Source organism: Panthera pardus, unplaced genomic scaffold (assembly GCF_024362965.1).
Source record: "Panthera pardus isolate Hobbes unplaced genomic scaffold, ASM2436296v1 HiC_scaffold_7, whole genome shotgun sequence".
NCBI lineage: Eukaryota > Metazoa > Chordata > Mammalia > Carnivora > Felidae > Panthera > Panthera pardus.
In genome coordinates this window covers 73950116-73973554 of record NW_026527002.1, presented here as the reverse complement: position 1 = coordinate 73973554, position 23439 = coordinate 73950116, and the positions used below count along the sequence as shown (strand labels likewise).

The 23439-nt window shown below is 54.1% G+C and overlaps 1 protein-coding gene across 4 annotated transcripts in view; it reads left to right on the top strand.

The window, feature by feature from the left end:
• NDRG1 (N-myc downstream regulated 1) overlaps positions 1 to 20595 on the top strand; it is a 53666-nt gene extending 33071 nt beyond the window's left edge. For all 4 annotated transcript variants that reach the window (XM_019459797.2, XM_019459801.2, XM_019459798.2 and 1 more), the window contains 10 exons: positions 717 to 777; positions 2055 to 2141; positions 4528 to 4584; positions 7649 to 7752; positions 9281 to 9337; positions 10141 to 10192; positions 11315 to 11362; positions 13126 to 13161; positions 15742 to 15793; positions 18684 to 20595. In XM_019459797.2, the coding sequence (XP_019315342.1) occupies positions 717 to 777; positions 2055 to 2141; positions 4528 to 4584; positions 7649 to 7752; positions 9281 to 9337; positions 10141 to 10192; positions 11315 to 11362; positions 13126 to 13161; positions 15742 to 15793; positions 18684 to 18895 (766 nt within the window). In that variant the 3' untranslated portion in view covers positions 18896 to 20595. The remainder of the gene's footprint in view (positions 1 to 716; positions 778 to 2054; positions 2142 to 4527; positions 4585 to 7648; positions 7753 to 9280; positions 9338 to 10140; positions 10193 to 11314; positions 11363 to 13125; positions 13162 to 15741; positions 15794 to 18683) is intronic.
• The last annotated feature ends 2844 nt before the right edge of the window (positions 20596 to 23439 follow it).

Here is a 23439-nt window from a genome sequence, read left to right as displayed (position 1 = left end):
GACCTGGCCTGGCCACTGAAATGGCAGATTTAAAGGTCAGGAAAGGAATTAGACCTCACACTTGGTGAAACTGTTTTCAGACAGTCTCTCTACTCTGTCTCTCGCCGGCTGGGCTTTTCCCCTTGAGCCAACACATCACCTGCAGACAGCCACCCTGCCCATCCTTTCCGTGCCCCTTCCTCTTTTGCCGTTTTCTCCTACTGACGGAATGTTCTGGAATAGGGTTGCGCCAGCCCTCGGTTTCTCCCTCCAGGCTCTGTTTCTCCAGAGCTCTTTCCCTTTTAGTTGGGCCTTCTGTGTGAAGATAATACCTCCGAGCTCTTGCCCGATTTAATTCCATTCCGAGTTTTAGAATGTAAAATAGAGCTCCAGAGCGGGAAGAAAGCAGTGCCATAACGGGCCCTCCCATAAATGTCAGAAGGTCTCTCCGTGCTCGGGCTGCAGTCGGGGGAGAAGCGAGCAGGAGGGCCGAGTCTCTCCGAGGTCATGGTCTTCGTCAAGCCGTAGCACTTGATGTGTTCGGGTCCTCCAGTCACATCACGGCAGCGTGTCCCCACTCTGTCCGGCTCTCCAGCCACGCTCGTGATGCCCCCCGGGACAGATGCTGGGGGCGGCGGGGTTCCTCGGGGACCAGGAGCGGGGCAGGTGTTAAGAGGGTCGTTAGGGCTCCCCTCACTCATTCCTTCTGCGACGTGAATTTTCACTTCTGCTTCCAGGCTGAAAAGCATTATCGGCATGGGAACTGGAGCAGGGGCCTACATCCTCACGCGATTCGCCGTGAGTTCTTGGGCATCTTTGAAAACATGGCACTTTAAAGAAAATTAAGTCAGGATGGAGGAAGACAATTGGAAAAGCGTCACAAAGCCCAGACGAGGAAAGAAATGACCCGTGATTTCATTTCCGAAGGGAGATTCACAGTTCACAGTGTGGTTTGTGGTCCAGAGTCGTGTGTGTGTGTGTGTGTGTGTGTGTGTGTGTGTGTGTGGACTCACGCACGTACTTAAAGCTTTCCTTTTTCTTTTTCTTTTTTTTTTTAATTTTTTTAATGTTTATTTATTTTTTGAGAGAGAGAGAGAGAGAGAGGCAGAGCGTGAGCAGTGGAAGGGCGGAGGGAGAGGGAAACCCAGAATCCGAAACAGGCTCCAGGCTCTGAGCTGTCAGCACAGAGCCCGACGCGGGGCTCGAACTCACGGACTGTGAGATCATGACCCGAGCCGACGTCGGACGCCCAACCGACTGAGCCACCCAGGCGCCCCTAAAGCTTTTCTTTAATGCTCCTCAAACGTGCTCTTTCATCACTGGTTTCGCTCACCTAGCAGTGGCTTGTGGGCAGGTCCTCACGTCACCACGTGGTCTCCTATGCTACCTCGGTGATACCCCCAAGGCTTTTGGGTCCTGGCTGATTCTGTATTAGAATCAGAGACACATGGCGTTCACGGGACCGTGGGCCCAAGCCAGGTGCTGCTGAATGTCACGTACCCTTGCCAAACACTCGTTTGGAAACGCAGCCACGCTCGTTTATGTGACCGTGAGTTTTCCGACCGCCCATTATTTGCTGGGCTTTGTCAGCGGTTAGAGACGCTGGTGTGGATAGAACGTGGCCTGACCGTCTAGGCTCTGAGCAGACCAAGGAAGGTCTGTATTCTACGTTAGATGGATGTATCTCCCAGGAGCGGTCACTAAAGAGCGGCTACCTGCCCTGCCTCACTGGGAGGCTGGAGGTCTGATACACCCCCCTGAAGGCTGGGGAAGAGGAAGTGCGGGCAGAGGCGCCTTGCCCGAGGCAGGTTTGCCAAACACGCACTCTTGTGCTTCCTGCTTCCTCCCCCCAGGCTTTCAGGGGCTCGGTCCTGTGTCGGCTGAGCTGGGGCCTCGGTTTTGCAAGGTGGGGGGGAGGGGTGTGGGATTTGAAGTCTCTTGAGAGCAGCAGCCGGCTCTGGTGGCCCCCACCAGGGCCCTTTCCTGGTATTTTCTCAACCTTTGGTTCGACCTTGAGAAGTTCGCGGTGGCTGAGATTTCTGGGCTGCCGCTCACCTTGTGTCTTGAATTAACAGTTGAACAACCCGGAGATGGTGGAGGGCCTCGTCCTCATCAACGTGAACCCTTGTGCCGAAGGCTGGATGGACTGGGCCGCGTCCAAGGTGAGGCTGGGGGCCAGGGCCAGGCAGGTGGAACAGTGTGCCCTCCGAGACCTCTCCTGGCCTGTGCGCCCCGCCCCTCCCCTTTGCTTTGCTTGGAACAACAAACGTGACCTGGGCTGTTTGCCCTTCCGAAGATGTTGGTAGGACGCTGCGGTCTAGACCAGACATGCCACGGGGACGTGAGCGCTCGAGCCAGCTTAGATCAGCGTAGCTTAGGTTAAGAGGTATTTGCTGAGGACCTAACACGTACTGGACTTTGCTCAAGACACGGGAAACAAAAAGATGAACAAGGCAAAGGCCTCTGATCTCGGGAACCCACCCACTGTCGATGGAAAAGAGGGTGCATTTGGTACCAACCCCTGCCACTTAGCTTGATGACCGCGAGAATCAGCTACTGTGCGCGGAGTCCTTGCCAGGGGCCGTTTGCACTCTCTGTCGCTGCACGTGCGTGACCTCATTGAATCCACACGGCGACTCCAGGAGGTGGGATTGTCATAAATGACGTGTTATAGAAGAGGAAACTGAGGCTCAGAGTGGTTACGGTTAGTGGTGCCCAGAGGCCCGCAAAGCTAGGCAGCGGGAGAACTGGGGCTGAATGCGGATCCCTCGTACTCCGTGGTCCTTGGGCCTCACCTCGTGCCTCCCGGTCTCATCCAGCAGGTGTTTGAATGGCACCTTGACCCCAGCGCTGCAGGTCTGGGAATACAGAGGGGCCGGACACAGGCCTGCCTGGGGGAGAAGGGACCCACGCTGTCTCGGGAAGTTCTGCTCTGGCCGGTGTCCTAGGGCTCCTTGTTTATCTTTTAAAAACGATTATTGTGTTTTCTTCGTAAAGGCGCCAGCATTTGCCAAGGAGAGGGGGGAAATTGTTCCAATTGAAACAGGACAAAACCTCTCAGGCCGGGGTGATCCTGGCTTCTCACTTTGGAAGTGTGTTTTTGCCAAGTTCTGGGTGGCTGTCGCGGACAGAGCTTTGAAGGGGTTGTGCCCCTCCCCCCTGCCTCCCACCCCTGTCTTGGCCGCCCTGTTATTGCCGCTCTTCCTGGAACGTTCTGCCGGAACGCAGGAGCCCGTCCCTCCCGTCTGTGTGATATGCAGGAGTGGAGCACACTCCCTGTTTTTTATTTTATTTTCCAAGAAAGGAAGTGATGTTCCAGTCAGCCAGTTTGGCTCCTCTTGTAAGTGCTCTGAGCCAGACGTGGAGGGCCGGGGACATTGGCTAAAGTGCGGCCTGAGGAATGTCTGTGTGGCTTTAGTATCTGTACCGTATCCTTCCTTTCCAACCCCAAGAGAAAAAAAGACCTGTATCCAGAGTCCACTATGGGTCAGGCGCTGGCGTCAGATCCTGTGACATGCGTACTGGCCTCATGCTGTCCTCACCTTGGCCTTGTGACTTTGAAGCCCCCGGCCACCTCGGCTTGTAGGTGAGAGGCCTGAGGCTCAGAGGCTCTGCAACCTGTCCAGGACCACACAGCTGGGATCCAACAAGACCTCCGATCTAGAGAACCCCCAGGTCTAGAACTTCTCTATCCTGCCAGTCCCTGCCTGCCTGACACGGAAGTTGGTCAGCATACATTTATGGAGCTCCTGCTGTATGCCTCCGCATTTATGAAGCCCCTGCTGTATGCCTATCACTTATGGAGCTCCTGCTGCGTACCTAGCATTTTGTTGGGGAGAGGCAGAGAGGGGAGAGTTGGCAGTGTCTTTAGTAACCTCAGGATATCCAAAGAGAGGATACTGGCTTGAGGGCGGAAAATGTAGAGGATGATACAGGAAGGCTAGTTCAAGGTAAGCAGGTCCCCTGGGGTCTAGACTGGCAGAGTTCAGTGTGTGTTTTTTTTTTTTTTAATTTTTTTTTTTTTCAACGTTTATTTATTTTTGGGACAGAGAGAGACAGAGCATGAACGGGGGAAGGGGCAGAGAGAGAGGGAGACACAGAATCGGAAACAGGCTCCAGGCTCTGAGCCATCAGCCCAGAGCCCGACGCGGGGCTCGAACTCACTGACCGCGAGATCGTGACCTGGCTGAAGTCGGACGCTTAGAGTGTGTGTTTTGAAGAAATGGATAGGGGCCCCTCGTTGTGAGGACTTAGTGTGCTATGGCCCAAGCTAGGAGAAGGTTGGCTCTCTGTTCAGCACGTGTCTGCCCTGCATGGGCCCCTGAGAATAAGCGATCGACAGAGACCCAGGCCCTGCCTTCCGGAGCCCCCAGGTCCAGTCCACAACTGGGACTGGAACCACATTCCCCCAAGGGGGCCGTCCTCAGCCCTGAGTGCCGGGGAGCCCAGGACTTCCGGTCTGCCCCCGCGGGCAGGGAGGCTTTGCTGACCTAGTCTCACTACCTCAAATGCCTGCTTTCTAGTGACACCTGTCTTTGCCCTCCCCAGATCTCCGGATGGACCCAAGCCCTCCCAGACATGGTGGTGTCCCACCTCTTCGGGAAGGTGAGTAGCGTGGACCAGCGTTCTATCATCCACGCTGAGCGAGCGTGTGCTGCCCGTGCGTAGGGCCCAGAGACGAGCAGGACACAAGCCCCCTGGGGATGCCTACCACGCACATAGCTGACGGGATCGGTTTACAGTCAGGTGTATCGCTCACCTTTTTTTTTTTTTTTTCAAGTTTATTTTTATTTTGTTTTGAGAGACAGAGCGAGTGGGTGAACAGGGAGGGGAAGAGAGGGGGAGAGAGAGAGAGAATCCCAAGCGGTCTCGTGCGGTCCGCGCAGAGCCCGATGCGGGGCTCGAACTCACGAACCATGAGAGCAGGACCTGAGTTGAGATCGAGAGTCGGGCGCTTAACCGACTGAGCCACCCAGGCGCCCCCGTATCGCTCGCTCTCTTTTTAACGTAAGGCTGTTTTAACTAGCCTGATTGGACTATAGTAAACTGCACGTTTTGGGAATACAGAATTGAGTAGATGTTGCCGCGCGTCTACACCCGGACAACCACATTGCAACTGGGGTAGCGGACGTCCCCATCACCAGAGTCCCCTCGTGCCTCTTGCTAATCCTTCTTTCCCTGCCCGTCAGACAGCCTCTGCTCTGCTTTCCGTCACTAGAGAGGAGTTCGCATTCCCCAGGTTTTTATATAGAAGTGGGTGGCATCATGAAGTATGGAGTCTTCCTTGAAAAGAACAGCAAACAGAACCCAAAAAACAACTGTGGCTTCTCTCGCCGCACGGTTATTTTGACCTTCGTCTCTGTCGTTGGGTTTATCAGTAGTTCCCTCCTTTTTAGCGCTGGCTGCCCATTCTGTGTGTGGGTGTCCTACGATTTGCCCTTCCGTCCGCCTGTCGATGGGCATTCGGGTTATTGCCGGTCTGGGGCTATTACAGATACGACCTGTAACAGACACACCCATGGAGTTTGCCGTGTGCCCCGCTCGGTCCTAAGGACTTTTCAAGTATTAACCCATGGAGTCCACTCAAGAGCTCCATGAGCCATGTGAAAAGTACTAATTTGATTCCCACTTTATGGATGAGGAAACTGAGACCAGAGAGGTTGACTGACTCGTGTGAGGTTGCACAGCCAGGGAGAGGTGGGGCTGGGATCAGAGGCTATGTGTCTTGCTCCTGTATCCAGAGCAGGGCACTGACCGTCTGTGCTTCCACTCATGGGCTGTTCTGCAGTCACCCCAGGCAGGCCCCTGTCCCTGTCTGGCCAGCCGGCATGGCCCCCGACTCTGGCCGGCAGCCCCAGGAGAGGCTGTGTGGGGGTCCTGACGCAGGCCCAGACACCGAGAAGCCCCTCGGTTGCCCAGCTCAAGGGTGGCTTGCCCTGTTTACCGTGTGGCCCACTCAGCACTGTCTGTTCCCGAGCGGGGGAGTGACCTTCTGAGATGTGACCGGCTGCTCTCCTCTGGGGCTGGCCAGGTGCATCCACTGGGCTCCTTCTTCCATTATTTCCTGGGCCTGCTGTAACAGCCCCCCCCAAACCGGGAGGCTTGCAACAACAGGAACTTAACTGTGTCGCAGTTCCGGAAGCCAGCACTCTGAAAGGGGGTGTCGCCGGGCCACACTCCCTCCAGTGGCCCTGGAGGGAGAGTCCTCCCTTGCTTCCTCCAGCTTCCGGTAGCTTCAGAATCCCTCCAGGCTCTGCCTCCGTCTTCGATGACCTCTCCGTGTCTGTCTCCAATCTCCCTCTGCCTTTGTCTTAGAAGGACCCTTGTCATTAGATTTAGGACCCGCTGGGATAATCTAGAATGACCTCACCTCAGGATCCTTCACTTAATGATATCTACAGAGACCTTTTTCCCGAAGAAGGTAGGCTTCACACTTCCCCGGGGTCTCGACGGGGACATAGCCTTCGTGGCCCCCCCTGCAGCCCTCGGTGGCCTTCTTCCCTCTTCCGTGCTGCATTCAGTTTGTGATACATTTTCTTCACCCTGAGTGTATAATCTGAACCTGATAGGAATATGGAAACAAACAGAGCCAGCTTCTGAGTTTCCTTGCGGGAGAGGGCATCAGGTACAGAGGGAGAGTCTGGCCTGATTGTACCCCACGCGATGTGAGGCATCTGTCGATGCCCCCAACTTGCCGCGGTTGTGTTTTGACCTGAAAGCCCAGCACAGCTAATTCTTCAGACCGTACAGTTCCCGATTTTCTTTTGCGTAGGCTCTTGGCCTCTTTGCTGCTTCAGTGATGAGGGGCTGTTTAGACAATAGCTCGGGCTTGACGTGGGGCCCCCTCCGCTCCCTCCCTGCCCTGCTCTGGTCGCCACTGATCACATCAGGCTGCTTTGTGAAACCTTCAGCATCCGCTGTCGTGCAAATGAGAAACAGAGCAAGCTCGTAACTTGTTTGTCCCAAATCGCATTCGGAAAGGAACCAGAGAGAGGGAAGGCTGCGGCTTCTGCAAGGCTCCGGTTGGCCCCCCCTCGGGAATTGAGATGGCCCTTCTTTCCAGCAACTTCCCGGGACTTGCAGGAGTTGGTTTTGTTTTTCCGGCGTGAAAAACCTCTCACCTCCCCCTTAAAACCATTAATTGCCAACAGTTGCATCACTTTTATTATTTACAAAGGGCTTTTCTGTGCACAATCTCTGTGAAATCCCATAACCTGCAGAGGTAGGTAATATCCACACACACACACACGCACACACACATATTTATTTTTGAGGGAGCTAAGGCTCAGAGAGGTGAAGACATTTACTCCCGTCCCTCATCCCCCACCAGAAAAAAAGAAAAAAAAAAAAAAACAACCAAAACACTGATGGATCCAAGCTCCAAATCCGAGAGGACTGACTTCAAATAAAAAGTCCCAAAGTCATGAGCCCAGAAGGGCCTGCTTTGTCCTGGTGGGTCTGTACTCCTTCCTGCTCTCACCTGATATGCAAAGTCAGACTGGCTCCGGGTGGGGACTTCCGCTTTGGGGAAGGCGTCCTCGGGCTCCAAGGCGGTCGAGCGGATTAGACGGTATCGTCTCTGTACCTGTATAACCTGAAGAACGGAGATAGCAGTGGCTGGCCCGGGACCAGTCCTAATGCAGGGCACCTCCGCCCTCTCTCCACGCAGGAGGAAATGCAGAATAACGTGGAAGTCGTCCACACCTACCGCCAGCACATCGTGAAAGACATGAACCCCGGCAACCTGCACCTGTTCATCAATGCCTACAACAGGTGCGGTCACGCGGTGGCCATGTGTCAAGGTCCTTTCGTTGGCCTGGAACGGGGCAGGGGTAAGGCAGAGGGGTTATAACGTTAGGAGGAGCTGCAGCCCCTGAATTCAAGCGAGTAGATTCCCCGGACAGGGGTGCGCCTGGGAGTCAGGTACATCTGCGGGTTTTGAGTGCTCTACAAGGCGCTGAGCCACCGCTCCAGACAAGCGGGGCGCGAGCACGAGGAGGGGAGACGCAGTCACGCCCTCGAAGGGTTTTGAGTTATTGCCTGTGTCCCGGCTGGCCCTGGGAAGGACCAGGTGTGGGAGAGCTAAGAGAGCGAGCGAGCGAGCGAGCAGAGCCCTGGGGGTGGAAGGGGAGGGAGGAGTCCAGGAAGGCTGCCGGGAGGTGTCACTCCAAGAAAAAGCACGTTCCTCCAGCCTTGGGCAAGGGGCTAGGCCTCTTCGCGATAAGTAGCTGCTGGCCTGGACCTCGGCCAGGAGAGGGGACAGCTCGGGAACACCGGTGGCAGCTGGGGGGACGGTCTGCAGACTCCAGCGTGGTCACTCAGTCTGCCGGACCAGCTCTACCAGCCCCCTTCCCAAGCAGGGGGCGGGAAGGAGCCACAGGGGCCGTCTCTGCTCACGGCCAATAACTTCACGAAGGGCATTAGTGTCTGTAACAAAGTTCAGCGTCCGTCTCTTCTTCCCACCCGCCCAGCCTCTCAGTGCGGGAGGGAGAGGTAGTATCGCCCGTGGGTAACTAGGGACGCGGGACTCAGCAGCGCATTTCTTCAGCAGACGCTCCCTGAGGACAGGCGAGGTCAGGCTGTGGGCTGGGCAGTGGACCCACAGAGACCAGAACACCCTCCCCGAAGCCCCACCCACTGCCTTGCCCTCACGATGCCCGTAGGAATCAAGGGGCTTCTCTTAAAAATGCTGAGACACCGTGACCATCGTCCTTTGCTGCTGAGGAAACACGGGCACAGAGAGATTCAGCATCCTGCCCGAGGTCACACAGCTAGGACGTAGAGGGACGTGATTTGAATCTGTCCGTGGCTCCAGGCCATGAGCTGGAAAGGCCGTCCGGTGGGAGCTGCCAGGAGACGAGAGAGAGAGAGAGAGAGAGAGAGAGAGAGAGAGAGAGAGAGAGAGAGGCTCGGTGTAGGTCTGCAGGGACAGAGTCCAGTGGGAAACGGTGGCAGGGTTTGAGATGAGGGGGGTGAAAGGATCACATCTAAGATCTAAAGAGATTGGGTTACTGTGTGAGAGGACTCCGAGTTGGGGCTAGAGAGACTCAGGGCTCCAACTAGGGGGACGGGAGGTATGGAGTGTCTCCATGGGAAATACATGAGTCCTGCTGTCCCTGAAACCATTGATATGGACCCCAAGAGGCCGTGATGTCCCGAGAGCCGTGCGGGTTGGGACACGGGTCGTTTGCCAGAATGGCCAACGACGGGACCCCCTGGGATGGGCGAGATGGGAGGGGCCGCCTCCGGGGCGGGGGCGTCTGCCCGTGTCACCGAGTGACTGTGCGTTCCTTGCCCGCAGCCGGCGAGACCTGGAGATTGAGCGGCCCATGCCCGGAGCCCACACAGTCACCCTGCAGTGAGTAGATTTTCTCCTGTTCATCATCCGCGTAGCCTCGCTCGGCCACCAGCAGGGCTTTTTCTGAGTTTGGTTAGCCGTGCCACCCTGTGCTGGGACATCGGCGGCGGCGAGGCCGGGGGTGCCTTCTTCCCAGGAGTCAGGCATGACCCAGCTGCACTTGCCTTCTCCTTGTGCAGGTGTTGAGCTCCTGGGGTGTCCCTGAGACGAGGGTCGGAGCCTTGGATGTCAGGGAAAGAGTCCGCTTCGGATAGGACTTATTAAGCACCTACTTTGTGTCGAGTACGGTGTTAGGCTTTTCTTTCACAGAGCCTGGAGACGAGTCAGACGCAGGACAACCCACCCTAAAGGCTGGCAGGAAAATACGGTCGTGGATGCAGCTAACTGCATTCCACCAGTAATGTCTGCCTTTTTATAGTTTCCTAAGTGAACTGTATTATTTGACACCTGAACTTGCCACGTGCCATTTCCTTTGTCAGGTACGTTCCCTCGGTCTCTGATCTTGACTCACGGCAAAGTCCTACTCCTCCCTCTTTGAGGAGAGGATGCTTGAGGCTAAAAACACCAGGGCATGGAAATTCTCTGGCTTAAATTCATACTAGGGTGTAAATGACTGCCAACCCAGTTTATCTGAAAAGCAAAGCAGAGGATGAAAGGAGAAGGAAATAAAAAGAGCAGAGGCTACTACTGGGGAAACCCGAATAATTTTTTTTGGAACCCTGGTCCCAGCCTGGCGGGCCTGGGAGCATGTGAATCTTTCAGTGAATTTCGTGTTCCCTCCCCCCTTCTCTCCCTGCCCCCAGGTGTCCTGCTTTGTTGGTGGTTGGGGACAGTTCTCCTGCTGTGGATGCCGTGGTATGTAGAAATCGTCCACTCGTTTCTGTACTTTGTTCAACAGTCCAAATCTGCTTGGCCTTCGGACAGAGGGCCCAGACCCCGGCTCCTTGGCCTGGTGACTGCCAGTCCTGTTTGCTTGGTAGCGGGCCCTCCGACTTTTCTCCCAGGCCCCATCACCTGCCCGTCTGCCTCCCACTCGTTTGTTTCTACGGACGTGTTTGCCACTTGGCTTCCTGGCCGAGACGCTCTGCTCTCGTTTGGGAACCCGTTTGCAGACCTGGTTGGCGCCTGATTGTCTGGCGGGGCAGAGAGACACTGGGGAGTGGGGCTTAGACAACCCTTTCTGGGTCATTCCACCCCTGATTCCCACCTATGATGTTGTGGAGGCAAAGCAAAGACTCTGCCTTTCCAACATGCCCCTAGCAGGGGACAGAGGGACTTAGGGGCTCCTGAGCAGAGTCCTAAAGTGGTGATGTGCCTCGTGCAGTGGGCTGCAGTGTGAGATTTGCAAAGGCTCATTTGGCAAAGAGCTGAGACGTCTTAATGGACTGTGGGCATCCTGTGATCTAACCCACTGGGCGTAATCATAGGATGCATCAGTAGAGATACACTTCTCACATCAGAGGAGGGCATAGCTCTCCGGTAGGCACTTTGAACATCACAGGATACGTGTGGGCATTTTGCCCAATTTTGGATGCACTGCTAAGATGGTCACTGACAACGCGAAGAGGGGAAGCAGCTCATAGTGGATCCCAGTTCGCATGGTGGTCAGGACTGGAGATGTCGAACGTGTAGCATCTGCGGCCGCGACTGGTGAAACAAGGCCATTCAATCAGCAGCTCTTTCCAGAGTCTCCTCTGGGTTTTAGCGAGTCTTCATAACAACCCTTGGAAAAAGACATTCCCCTCATTTTATTGATGACGAAACTGAGGCTCAAAGAAATTGCCCGAGGTCGCTGCACGACAAGGTTGGAATTTATGGCCGCCTTGCTTAATCTCGAAGCCCGCGTTCTTCCTTCCGTGCTAGCGGGAACGCTGGGGTCGTTGACGCCAGTGGCAGGGAAGTGAGGAGGGGGGAAAGACTGGAGCCTGGGGCTCCAGATAGAAAATTAGCACATTTCTTCCCCTTTTCCCCGTCCAGGTGGAGTGCAACTCGAAATTGGATCCAACAAAGACGACTCTCCTCAAGGTACCGACACAGTGAGGGGGGTTGGTGCGAGTTCTCTCTTAGGAACCCCTGGCGGCCGCAAGATTGAGTCGTGCCTGACTGAGGCAGAGCTGGTGGTCAGAAAGCGTAGAAATGATGATTTCACGTGCATGCGTTCACAGACGTCTCTCTGCTGGGCGCTGGCTGGACACCCGAGGCTGTGAAGACAAAAGGGACCCTCTCTGGGACCCCGAGAGTCCGTGGGCTCTGATGAGGGATGGCCCAGAGTTGTGCGGGCAGGGGCTGTGCCAAGGGTGGGGCTGGGGCGTTCCTCCGAGAGGGGCTGGTGCCTGTGGGAGAGGAGAAAACGCCCCCCCCCCCAAGGGCCATGGAAGAACATCTCCAGCAAGTTCACTAGGCCTTGAGGCCAGGTGGGGGGTGTGAGCCCTCCCTGACCTGACCGCACAATCCAGCCCGGGAGGCGTCTGATGCTTACTGAGGGGGGGGGGCCTGGTCCCCGTAACTGGCTCTTTACGCACATTTTCTTCCAAGATTCCCTCACCAGGAAATTGCAAGACGGGAAGATGGCAGGCTTCGGGCCTGAGGGGGCCGCTGATGGGCTAAGGCGGGAGCCCCTTTGTCTAAGTTACCCCAACACACCTGTTTGTCTGGACTCCGACAGCATCCGGGCTGCTGTCCCAGGACGGAGATGGACAGGCCACAGTCACTGCTGACAGGGAGAGGGGGAAGGAACATTCTAGAAGGGTGGGTTGGTCTCCTAGTGTCCATAACAAGTACCACCAGCTGGGTGGCTGAAAGTCACAGGAGACTGTTGTCTCCCCATCCGGAGACTGTAAGTCCAAAGTTAGGGTGTCCCTGGCTTGTGGCCACCTCAGTCCCATCTCTGCCTCCGTGCCCCCCAGCCTTCTCCTCTGGGTGTCTCTGTGCCCCAATATCCCCCTGGTTTTAAGGACCACGGTCATTGGATTTAGGGTCCACCCTAATCTTAACTCATTCCGTCTGCAGAGGGCAGGTGACCTGAGAAAAAGTGGCCGATTTGATGGTGGATGGGGATCCAACCCGTTTCAGCCCGATTCCAGACAGACTGTCCCCGCTGCACTCCTCTGCCCGGCTGCCTGGGCCCTGGAGTTAAATTCTGGCGTCCCGTCCCTGCATTCCCTTACCCAGGGAGCCTCAGTTAGCGTGGTCCTGAGGCTAGCCCTCAGGGTCTGGCCTTAAGACTGAGGGCCATGGGATGGCCCGGCCTCAGCCGCTGTCACACACGCCTGCCAGACCTCCGTCTCTCCAAGCCACCTTCACCCCATCCCACCCTGCCGCCCGGGGTCTCCCGAGCCCTGGGCCCGGCTAATAGTCACACGTGCCTGTGGCACCCTTGACTGAGAGGTGGCAGCTTTAGCTTTGGTGAGTCAGTAGGAACTTTGGAAGCCGCGGCATTTACCAGGGTGACCGGTGAAGAGACCATTAGGCCTCTTAGATGGAGCCGTTTCTTTCTGAGGGAGTAAAGAGAACGTGCAAACAGGGCCTCATGCAGTGAAGGCTCTCGGGTCAGACGGACCCTGGCCAGAGCCTCACCGGGGCTTTGAGCTCTCCCGGCGTCGGCTGTCATGAAGGCACAGGTCAGTGCCGAGATGGACTGTAACCAGAGCGGCCCTGCTCGGTGGGGATGGGTGTTTCCCCGCCTGTAATGTGCCCAGAGTGGGGGCAGGGCAGCAGCAGGAGGGCGCCCACTTGGAGGTACCCCTCTTCTGGGGCGTCTGGCACTAACCAGCTTCCCTCTCTCCTAGATGGCGGATTGCGGTGGCCTCCCGCAGATCTCCCAGGTGAGCCCCACCTGCCACCCCTCCCCAGGCGGAGGGCAGGTGCCTCTGTGGCCTGTTACTACCCCCTCGTCCCCCGCCTCCTGCCTGTCCCCCACCCCACCGTCCCATCCGCTCACACTGTGGACGCGTTACTGTCTATACACGGTGCTTGCACATCAGGGCTTCGTGCAAGGAAAATAGGAACCACAGGTGCGGAACCACAAACCGCGAGATCGTGACCTGAGCCAAAATCACGAGTCAGATGCTTAACCAACTGAGCCGCCCAGGCGCCCCTCTGTGTAATTTGTTTTTAATGACAAGACAAAATGCCGCTGCACAGATACACTGTAATTGATTTTTCCTGACGCCCTATTGCCGGACACGTACAAGTTATTTCTGGTGCTTCAGAGATCCCTGCGGTGCTACAGAGATCAGTTCTCTGATTAATTTCATGTGGCCCCACCAGTTTCAAGGATTGTCTGGTGGAAAAGGGAGAGTCTCGGCTCTGAGTCCCCCAGTGAGCCGGCGATGGCTGAGAGGTTCATCTGGCTGCCCCCGGAGCTGTCCCAACAGAAAACAGCCTTCTCTTTGGGGGTAGTGAAGTGTTTCACTGGGGATCGGAAGAAGAGATCCCCGAGAAGTCGATTTCTGCATCAGGTGGATCCTGGATCTTGACTCATTGCTCTGGACCTTCTCTCACTGCAAGCCCCTCCCTCCAGAACTCTGTACAGAGGTAGAGGCACAAGTGGCCGTTGGTGGCTCGGTTATGCTCTCCGTCGTGTCCCCCTCTGCTGCCACTAGAAAAGGACAAAATCCTTTCGGTGTTTTATCTGCTGTTGCGTTATGCCTGTCTGACAGCTGGGAGAAGCCAGAGAAGGATGGGGTGTCCCAGCCATCAGAGGGAACAGATGGGCTCCCAGCAGAGCCCTGCTTAGACATAAGTGTGAGTTAATACCCGCACATTAGCGGTGGAAGCTTTATCCATGCAGCCTGCCCCCGAGATTCCTGCTGAGACGGCGCAACTCCAGGACGGGCTAGGGAGAGAGGGGCCAGTTTTCCTTCCATTTGACCTCCCTCCCTCTCCCTCTCCCTCCACCCGCCTTCCCTTCTTCCTTTCTCTGTGTGAAATGAGAACAGATCCAACCCTAACCGTAGTTAAAGCACATTATGAATGTGTGGCAACAGCTGAACCAGCCCAGGCTTCCGGGAGACCAGTTCAAGGAGGACCGTTTACCGTGTAATCCCTCCCCTTTCTGCCCTTACGAGTTGGGTGCGAGTTTACGGAGGCCGTTCCCGTCCTTCATTCCATTTGAAAGGGGAACAGTCCTTAGGGATGAGAAGAGCAAGTATTTATTGCAGTGTCACGAAAGGGGAAAGATTGTTTCTGCCGCCCTGCTGGCACGGAAGTCCCTGGCTGCCTGCAGCCCCGACTTGTACCTCTTGTCACTTGCTTACCATTGTCACACAAACCCCAGAGGACATCTTGAGCCCAGTCTCTCTTTTAAATGACATGTGGCTCTTGGTAGAATAGTGGCAGGAGTTGGTGGAGGTGGGCGGGAGCACTGCCTCTGCTGATGACTTCTTCACGGGGTAGGAGGAGTAAGAGGAGAATAGACCCAGGGCATTGCATTTGAGAGTTGTAGTTAATTCAGACTGTGAATATGGCCTTTACTTGGGAGCATTCACCCCCCAGTTCGGATTAAATTAAATTTGGGGGAGTAATTGGTAGAACCGGGTGTGTTCTTGGCATTCCCAACTCATTTCACTCACAGTAGCCCCACTGATTTGATTAACTGGTTGGCCTGACTATCCATCCATCTCTCCATCCATCCATCCATCCTTCCTTCTTCCATTTTTTTCTGGTCTTCCGTCTGTCCATCCTTTCTTTTCATCCATCTGTCGATCCTCCTTACTTATATCCGTCAATCTTACTTCCCTTTTAGTTATTCACCATCATTTCTTCCTTCCATCTCTCCAGCCATCCAGCCTGCTCTTGAGGCTGAGAAGGAACTGCCTTGAGAACACAGAGTTTAGAAAGCTCTGGATTAATCCGTAGGACCCACCCACCGCTAGCTAATGGCAGGACCTTGGACAGATTATTTGCCTCCATGACTGTTCAGCAATGAAATCTATGTGAAAACGGCACCAACCTCGTATAGTTGTTGTCAGGGGAAAATGAGGTAGTGCCACAAATGCCCTCAGCACCGCGGGTGGCACATGATGTTGGTGCCCTTACATTCTAGAGGCTGAGTTAGACACATCAGCTTATCAGTGTAGTCTTCTTTATAGAACCTCTCAGAAGAAAGCGTGGCTCTCTGTTCTTGTTTCACAGGCGAGGTCATACAACCTGATCAACCCCCACCCCCACCCCAGCTACGAAGTGAATTTGAAATTTTTCTCCCCAGCCAGAGCTGACTTTGGTCCCCGTAGTATCTCATCGCCTTCCCTTTCCTTTTGTGTGTTGTTCTAACAACATGTGGTGGCCTTCTCCCTCGGGTCAAGCTCTTCAGCGAAGGTGACCACGGACACAGCTCCATGAGGCCATTCGTGGTCTGGACCTCCGGGGACTGACCGCACTCTCTCTCTTTTTGTCTCTTGCAGCCGGCCAAGCTTGCGGAGGCCTTCAAGTACTTCGTGCAGGGCATGGGATACAGTAAGTGTGGCATTTCCAAGCAGGTGGTAGGTGGAGGGCAGGTGTGGGAATTGAAAATACGATGACCCGAACTGGGTTTGGATGAGTACTCTGTGTCACCTTGGCCACCTTCAGCTTTTTGCAAACTGGGAAGGTCAGGAGAAGAAATATTTAGGTGTGTGGAGGACGGAGGGCAACGTAGAAATTCTAGCGTCTCCTTTATACCACAGGGGCTTCTTCTGTCTCCACTGATGAGCAAAAGTTGTTTTACAGCAGGGAATTTTCTGTAGATTTAGCTGAGGACTAGCTCGTTAAGCACCAGGAAGACAAGAGCGAAGCCATGAAAACCTTTTACCTGTTGCCTACATGCTTTCTTAAGAGCCTTCCAGTCGTAGGTGATGATGATGGTGTTGATGCTGATGATGAAAGAGCGTTAGTACATCCTTCATTTTTTCTCGTTTCGTCATCGCGACCATCCTATGAGAATACCCTTCTCTCGTTTCACAAGTGATGGCCCTAGGCTTTGAGACCTGAAGCAAGGAGCAGAGTGGGGATCTCTGAAAGTTCTTTGAAAACTGTAAAGCTTCTGTGCCGGCAGGTGAGAAAGTCGCTTCTGCTCAAGACAGTGTGTCTTTGCTAACCCATTAGATTAGGGAATTGAAGGATAAATACGAGCATAATTCAAGACCTTGTGGTTTCTCACTTGATGACTATAGTTTGTTGGACACCTACAGCCCTTGTTTATAAATGCAGTCCCGTGACCAGAACAGGCAATGCCGAGTTCAAGCAGCTGGGTTCCAGCCACAGGGGGTGCCCGTTGACGTGTGAGCCATGATGGGGTCCTTTTGAGTCTTTCTGCCTACTGTGTAGAATTATAATTTATGTGCTCATCTTAACTAGGAAGTCTGAATGTCTAATCTCTTCTGGGTTTTCCCCCCCCCCCCACTCTGAGACTGAAACTATTTGTTCATTTAAAATAGTAATGACGTGTTTGGTAAACTGACCCCAGTCTTAAGATTGGCCTCAGCCATGTTTAGTTTCTAGAGAGGCCAAGAGCTGCTGAGCCTGATTTATATACTTCGGGCAGAGTCTGTGTCCCGAGGTGCCCTATCCCAACAGAAAACATCTGCCTGTGGGTCTCCTGCCTTTTGATCCGCTTTCCCCACAGGAAAGTGCGCGGGCAGAGACGGTGCCTGGAGGATGCCGTCGGGCAGGCTTCATTTACCTGGCAGGGCGTGTGTCATGATTCGTTTGTCTTGGGCCTGCCCTGGGTTTGGATTTCTGCCTTGAAAGTGTATTCTGGGGAGAAAGGAAGTGAAAGGCAGGTTTTGTTCCATCCGACACACACACACACACACACACACACACACACACACACCAGCTTCTATTTCCAGAAAGCTGAAGCATCCGGCAGGTTACAGGGGAAGACGGCAGGAAGGCATTTAGTCCCAGAGGCGTCAGCCACAGAAAAAGCGCGTCGTCGTCTACTCGAGTGCCTGCCTGTTCAAGCTGGGCCAGGCCTGGCTAGCTCTTTGCCCCCGTGACACCGTTCTGTAGTCGCCAGGGCCCCGCCAAGGTCGGTCAACCTCTCAGATTTGGGGTTGAGGAGTAGGTGAGTGGCAGAGGTGAGAATGATCTCACTTCTCTCTGGATTTAAACACTAGCTCTTTGAGAAGGGAATTCAGTACAGCAAAGATGAATTCTCTTTGTGGGTATGTGTCCCAGAAAGCCAACTCCCACGCCCATGGGGCGAATAATGTGCCACCTCAGATGACAATGTCTGTTGTTCAGCGTGGCCTTCGCAGTGATGCTTTATTTGGGTGATGTGCTAGCTTCCTGTAGCTGCCCTGAGAGCTCCCCACACCCTGGATGGCTTAAAAAAGCAGAAATTTATTCTCTCATACTGCTAGGGTTCTAGGAAGCCAGAGGTCCAAAATCAAGAGAGATGCAGGGTCATGCTCCCCTCAGAGGTTCTAGAAGGCTCTTTCCTTGCCTCATCTCAGCTTCTGGTGGGAGCTGGAAGTCTCTGGTGTTCCCTGGCTTGTAGCCACATTACTCCCATCTCTGCTCTGTGGTCACGTGGCCTTCTTCCCTGTGTGTGTGTGTGTGTGTGTGTGTGTGTGTGCACGCACGCGTGCGTTTTGCAGGGCTGTTCTGTCTCCTCTTCTGAGGAACCAGCCATTGCATTAGAGCTCACCCTAATCCGGTATGGCCTCACCTTGTCCTATTGGCAAGGACCCTATCTCCATTCTAAGATTCTGGTCGATATGACTGGGGGGGGGGGGGGAGGGGGAGGGGCAGGGTTCAGTCCTGTACTTCCTTTCACTTTCTCAGCCACCTGCTACGTGCAAGGGCATTTTCAGTCCCGAAGAGTAGACGGTGCCATTGATCGTTCCTGGAAGCTCACGGGCTTCTCTGGAAGAGATGGCAGGTGATGGCTGGGCCGCAGACTTGCTGTGTGGCCGCGGTTCCCCCACCTGTGGCGGATGGGTATCAGCCCAGCCGGCCTGGATGATCTTCCCCACTCCAGAGGTTGTGGGTGGTAGGGGGTTGTGGTACACGGGCACACACGTGGGTTTTGCTGCCAGGGGATTGGCATTCCCATGTTACTGAAGGTGACGGAGGGCTCCGAGCCGGACTCTTCCAGAGTCACACAGCTGTGAAACAAGCGGCAGATTTGGGATTCAGACCCACCTGTAGGTTCAAGCCACCGTGTGGCCGCCGGTCCTTACCCCCATCAGAGCCTCACTTGTCCACCTCTGTGAGCGGATACAGGGAGGACAGAGAGCCTGGTGGCCGGATCGCCCCAAGGATGGGCAGGCCAGGCACGAGGAGGCACCGTTGCCGACGGGCAGGTGCCTCTGAGGTTCTCCCCTCCCTAACCCGGTGCCCCCCACCCCTCTCTCCCCAGTGCCCTCGGCCAGCATGACCCGCCTGATGCGCTCCCGCACGGCCTCCGGCTCCAGCGTCACGTCCCTGGAGGGTGCCCGCAGCCGCTCCCACACCAGCGAGGGCACCCGCAGCCGCTCCCACACCAGCGAGGGTGCTCGCCTGGACATCACCCCCAACTCCGGGGCCACCGGCAACAACGCCGGGCCCAAGTCCATGGAGGTGTCCTGCTAGGCGGCCTGCGCCGTGGCCGTCCCCGGACTCTGGGCTCACGCAACCGCCCTTCCTCCAGCCCTTCCCGCCCTGCCTGCCACACCACACGTAACTCGTATTAACCCAAAGCTTATGGTGTAAGACAGCTCTGGGGGGACAAAGTTAGACCGGGTTTGTCGAGGGCGCCTCTCCCATCAGGGCAGGGCGGGCAGACCAAAGGAAAAGAAGCATCTCAGTGTCCTGTGCTCATTGGCGGGTGGCCTGGCGGCCACCCTCTTACCCTCCCTCAGAGACGCCAAACTGCCAAAAACAAGACGCACCGCCCTAGACGCTTCCTAAATCCAGGCCTAGGCTGGTTCTAACGGGCATTTTGTCGGAAGCCCAGCCCCTCTACTTCCTGTTTCCTCTCCAACTAAAGAACAACTGACCCAGTTCCTGGAAACAAAACCCCGTTCTGATTTGGGTAGGGGGAGAGCCGCGGATGGTGGGGAGCTCTTTTAACTCAGCAAAACAGGAAGCGGGAAAGAGGTGGACTTTCTGTGGAGGCTAGAACGCTTGGAAAAACAAATCTACGCAGTGAAACGTGAAGAAGTAGGTTTCTCAAGTTCGTGTATATATCCACTTTTTAATGCCGAAACACACAAGCCTGCTTTTCTGGCATCCTTTCAATGGGTGGTGAAAGCGGGCGACAAAATCTCCGGGCTTTCCCAGAGAAACAGTCTTGGCAAACATTGGTATCGTGAATTCAAGTCTTTGGCTCAGCTGTCTTGCCTCCTCCACAGCCCCAGCTTCCTACCCCAAGTTCATGAGTGAGTGATCATGTTGTTTGTGGGGAAGATCATTTAGGTTTGCACTTGCTTTCTTTGAAATGGAGGGAAACATTCCAAACAGCTGTACCTGGACGTGATGAGTCTCCACGCATTGGGGGGTGGGGGGGGGGGTGGGAGGGGGGAGCAGGGGCAGGGGAGTGGGGGTGGGGGGCTGTTTGGGTTATTAGATATACGGGATTTCTGTGGTTGTGATGGGATCCAGTACAATTGTGATTGCAGTCGATCCCGCCCTGGTTCCCGGGAATCTTGTGTGATTGAGTGAAATCCGGTTTCCAATCTTTGACAACTGGGGTTGAGTCTGAACTTGACGGCTGAGTGTTTCTGACCTGGTAACGTCACTGGATCTGCGGGTAGAACTGTTCTGCTCTTGTAGGGGGTGGGGATTCACACAGGGAGTGGTGGCTGAGAAGATGTAAGGATTCTGGAAAGTTCCACGGGATTTCCTTCCCTCTCCTGCCGTCCCCTCTTCCCTGCCCCTCTAACCTTTCGCTGAATGGGGCGGCACCACTGACATTTTTGGGCAACGTGAGCATAGCTGTCAAATTCCTATACTACTGCCTTTTGATTTCATTTGGCTAACCATTTCTTATAGGAAGTTTGATCAGAGTGGATGGATGGTTGCGAATCAGCCGCTGGGGCCTGGTGCTTTCTGGGACCCTAGAGTTGGTAGAAGGAAGTATTCAAGGCTTCCAGGTTGCTTGAGGGGCAGTGACTCAGTTTACCGCGCCTGCCACCTGGGAGGCTTCCCCTGACCTGTGCAGAAAGGTCAGGGGTCAGGGCAGGAGTGGCTGAATCCAGACAGGAAAAAATGTTGTGTACAAGGCTTTCCAGAGGAGTTTCTTAATGAGATATTTGTATTTATTTCCAGACCAATAAATTTGTAACTTTGCAGTGGCTTGTGTCTTTTTCCTCTGAGAGATCGTGTGTGTGTGTGTGTGTGTGTGTGTGTGTGTGTGTGTGTAGCCCCACCGTATAGGGAGGGGTCCTTCCTTACCTGGGACCTCCTGACACCTATCTTGGAGCATTGCTGTCCCATAAGAATATGAAGCAAGCTGCAGATGTTAAGTGTAAATTTTCCAATAACCACATTCTAAAAGGAAGAGACAAATGAAATTAATTTTAATAATATATTTCACTTAACCCCAGCATATCCAAAATATTACCAATCCAACATAGAATCCATATAACAGCTAATAAGGTATTTCAGCATCTTTATACTAAGAAAACAGTGAGTATTTCACACCATAGCATCTCTCAATTCAGACCAGCCCCATTTCAGGGGCTCAGTACCTTGGGCCAGCACCGTGACAAAGGGTTAAAGCTTTTCAAGCTATATTTAGAAGGGAAAAAAATTTTTTTTTTTTTACGTTTTATTTTTATTACAGGAAAGCATGTGATAAGACCACTCCCTTCTCACCGCCAGTGACAATTGCTATAATGTGTGTTTCCACTGCACTGAAAAATTAAAAAGTTAAAAAAAAAAGTAAACACAACAGGTTTTAGTATAACCTCCCATTTTTATTTAGGCTTTTTAGGCTTGGTTTCAAATTTACAGAACAATTGCAAACCTAGCGCCGAGTTCCCATAGACACCCAGTTTCCCGATTCGTAATATCTTCCTTTATTGTAATTGACCACAACTAAGAAATCGACACTGGCACATTGCTATGAGCAGAGCTCCACACTTTACTGGAATTTCCCTAGCTTCCGTCCCAGGATCCCATCCAGGCTGCCACATTACATGCAGTCCTCATGCCTCCTCAACTTCCTCTGGCTTATAACTGAGTCTCAGACTTTCCTGGCTTTTGATGACCTTTTTGAGAAGCCCTCGTCAGGCATTTTGTAGAATGTTCCTCGATTAAGGTTTCTGTGGTACTTTTCTCATGGCTCAAGGGGGGTGGTGGGTTTTTGGAACGAAGACCACAGAGGCAAAGTGCCAGGCGATCAGCATGACGGGTCAACGAAAGAGTTACCCCGGATGCGGTTGACCTTGAGCACCTGGCCGAGGCTGTGGTTCCCAGGGTTCTCCACTGCCCTGTTACTTCTTCCACTGTCCCACATTCGTCCTGTGGAAGGAAGTCACTAAACGCAGCCTCTGCTCAAGCCCACCTCCCCTTTTTAAAATGTTTTTAATGTTTATTTTTGAAAGGGGGTGGGGGGTGAAGACAGAGGGAGACGCAGAACCCGAAGCAGGCTCCAGGCTCCGAGCTGTCAGCACAGAGCCTGATGCGGGGCTCGAGCTCACGAGCTGTGAGATCATGACCTGAGCTAAAGTCGGACGTTTAACCAACTGAGCCACCCAGGCGCCCCGTCCACCTCCCCTTTTAAATAGCTATCTTGCTGTTACTGGTATTGGCTTTTCTTCACTGGAAGAGTTTCTTAGAGTGTGCTACTCACTGAAAACTTGAAGTCTGCATTATGGTGGATTATGGTCTGATTTGGAATGGCAAGGAGTTAGTTAGCACAGTGCAGAAGGGCAAGAAGGCATTCCCAGCCAAGGGGCCAGTGTAGACGCCAGAGGATGGAAGACGAGTGCCTTTGTGAGGAGCCTGTAGTGTAGACCGGGGCGGGTGACCTTGGAGGCTGGCAGGCAGTGAGGCAGTAAGAGTTGTATACGTGTAAGATGACGATTCCATTAGAGTCACGTGTAACTACCCAAATGTGACCACTGTGTGACATAATAGCTTATGCTTCTTTATTAAGTTGAATAGTGGCGTTGGGGCAGATCTCAACAGAATTTCTAGGTAGTGATAAGCATAAGAATATCTTGAGATATCTGCCAACCGGTGATACTGGGGTTCGTTGCCTATGCTTAAACGGAAGAGTGTGCTAAACCACAGTTAGACTGAACACAGAGATGCATTTGACCCTCATCCTAGTACGTGGCCCCTGAATTCTATCCCCGGACTGCTGGTCGGGCGACCTCAGGGTAAAGAGCTAGAGCGACCTCCTGCTCTATCTAGCTGCAGGAGAAGTTTTTTCCAATTGGCAAGAAGCACCTTCTCTGTGTCAGGTCTTGTGCGGGAGTCAGAACAGAGAAAGGGCAGGTGATGGTAAAGCCGAGAAGCAAGTTCCATACCAGCAGGTGCATACATCAGCTTTGGGGAGTGGGGGCATGGCGCAGACCCCCGCTGGACCCGCTGGGCTCAGCTCCTCGGGGCTCGGGCTTCCAGGGCGGGCGTGAACTGTTACAGGGGTTTGCATGCACCAGCAGCTACCGAGAGATAGGATACCCAGGAGGCTTTTCGCCAGCTGGGAGGTCTATTTCTGTCCTCCTAGCTACTTGTTTTGGTTTCTAGCCCCAGACCCTTGGGTTTCGGTAGTAGTTGGGAGACCAAGTGTGCTCTGAGATGACCCATGTGCAGGATCTGTGGGGACGGCCGAGGGCTTCAACTGTCGCCCTGTTCATTGTCCCTTCTCAGACACAACCTCACTATCCGTCCTTGGATCGGACCCTCGATGTAGCCCCGATCCATCTGGTCACGTACTTGTCTTGGGCTTCATAGGCTGCGGGGAAGTCTTTCAACGTTGTCCCACGTCGATTCCCAAGGCGGAAAGTGAAACCTGGCCTTGTGAGGTTGGAGACCGGATTAGGGAGGGGACCTGGGGAGCACATCAGTTTCGTTCTTTGCAAGATCAGATTTCTCTGTGCCTCCAAAGCCCAATAAAATGGTGGCTCTTACCCAAAGGCTGTGACCTTCAGGTTCTCAGATGCGGAACGAATCAGGTCTTTGTG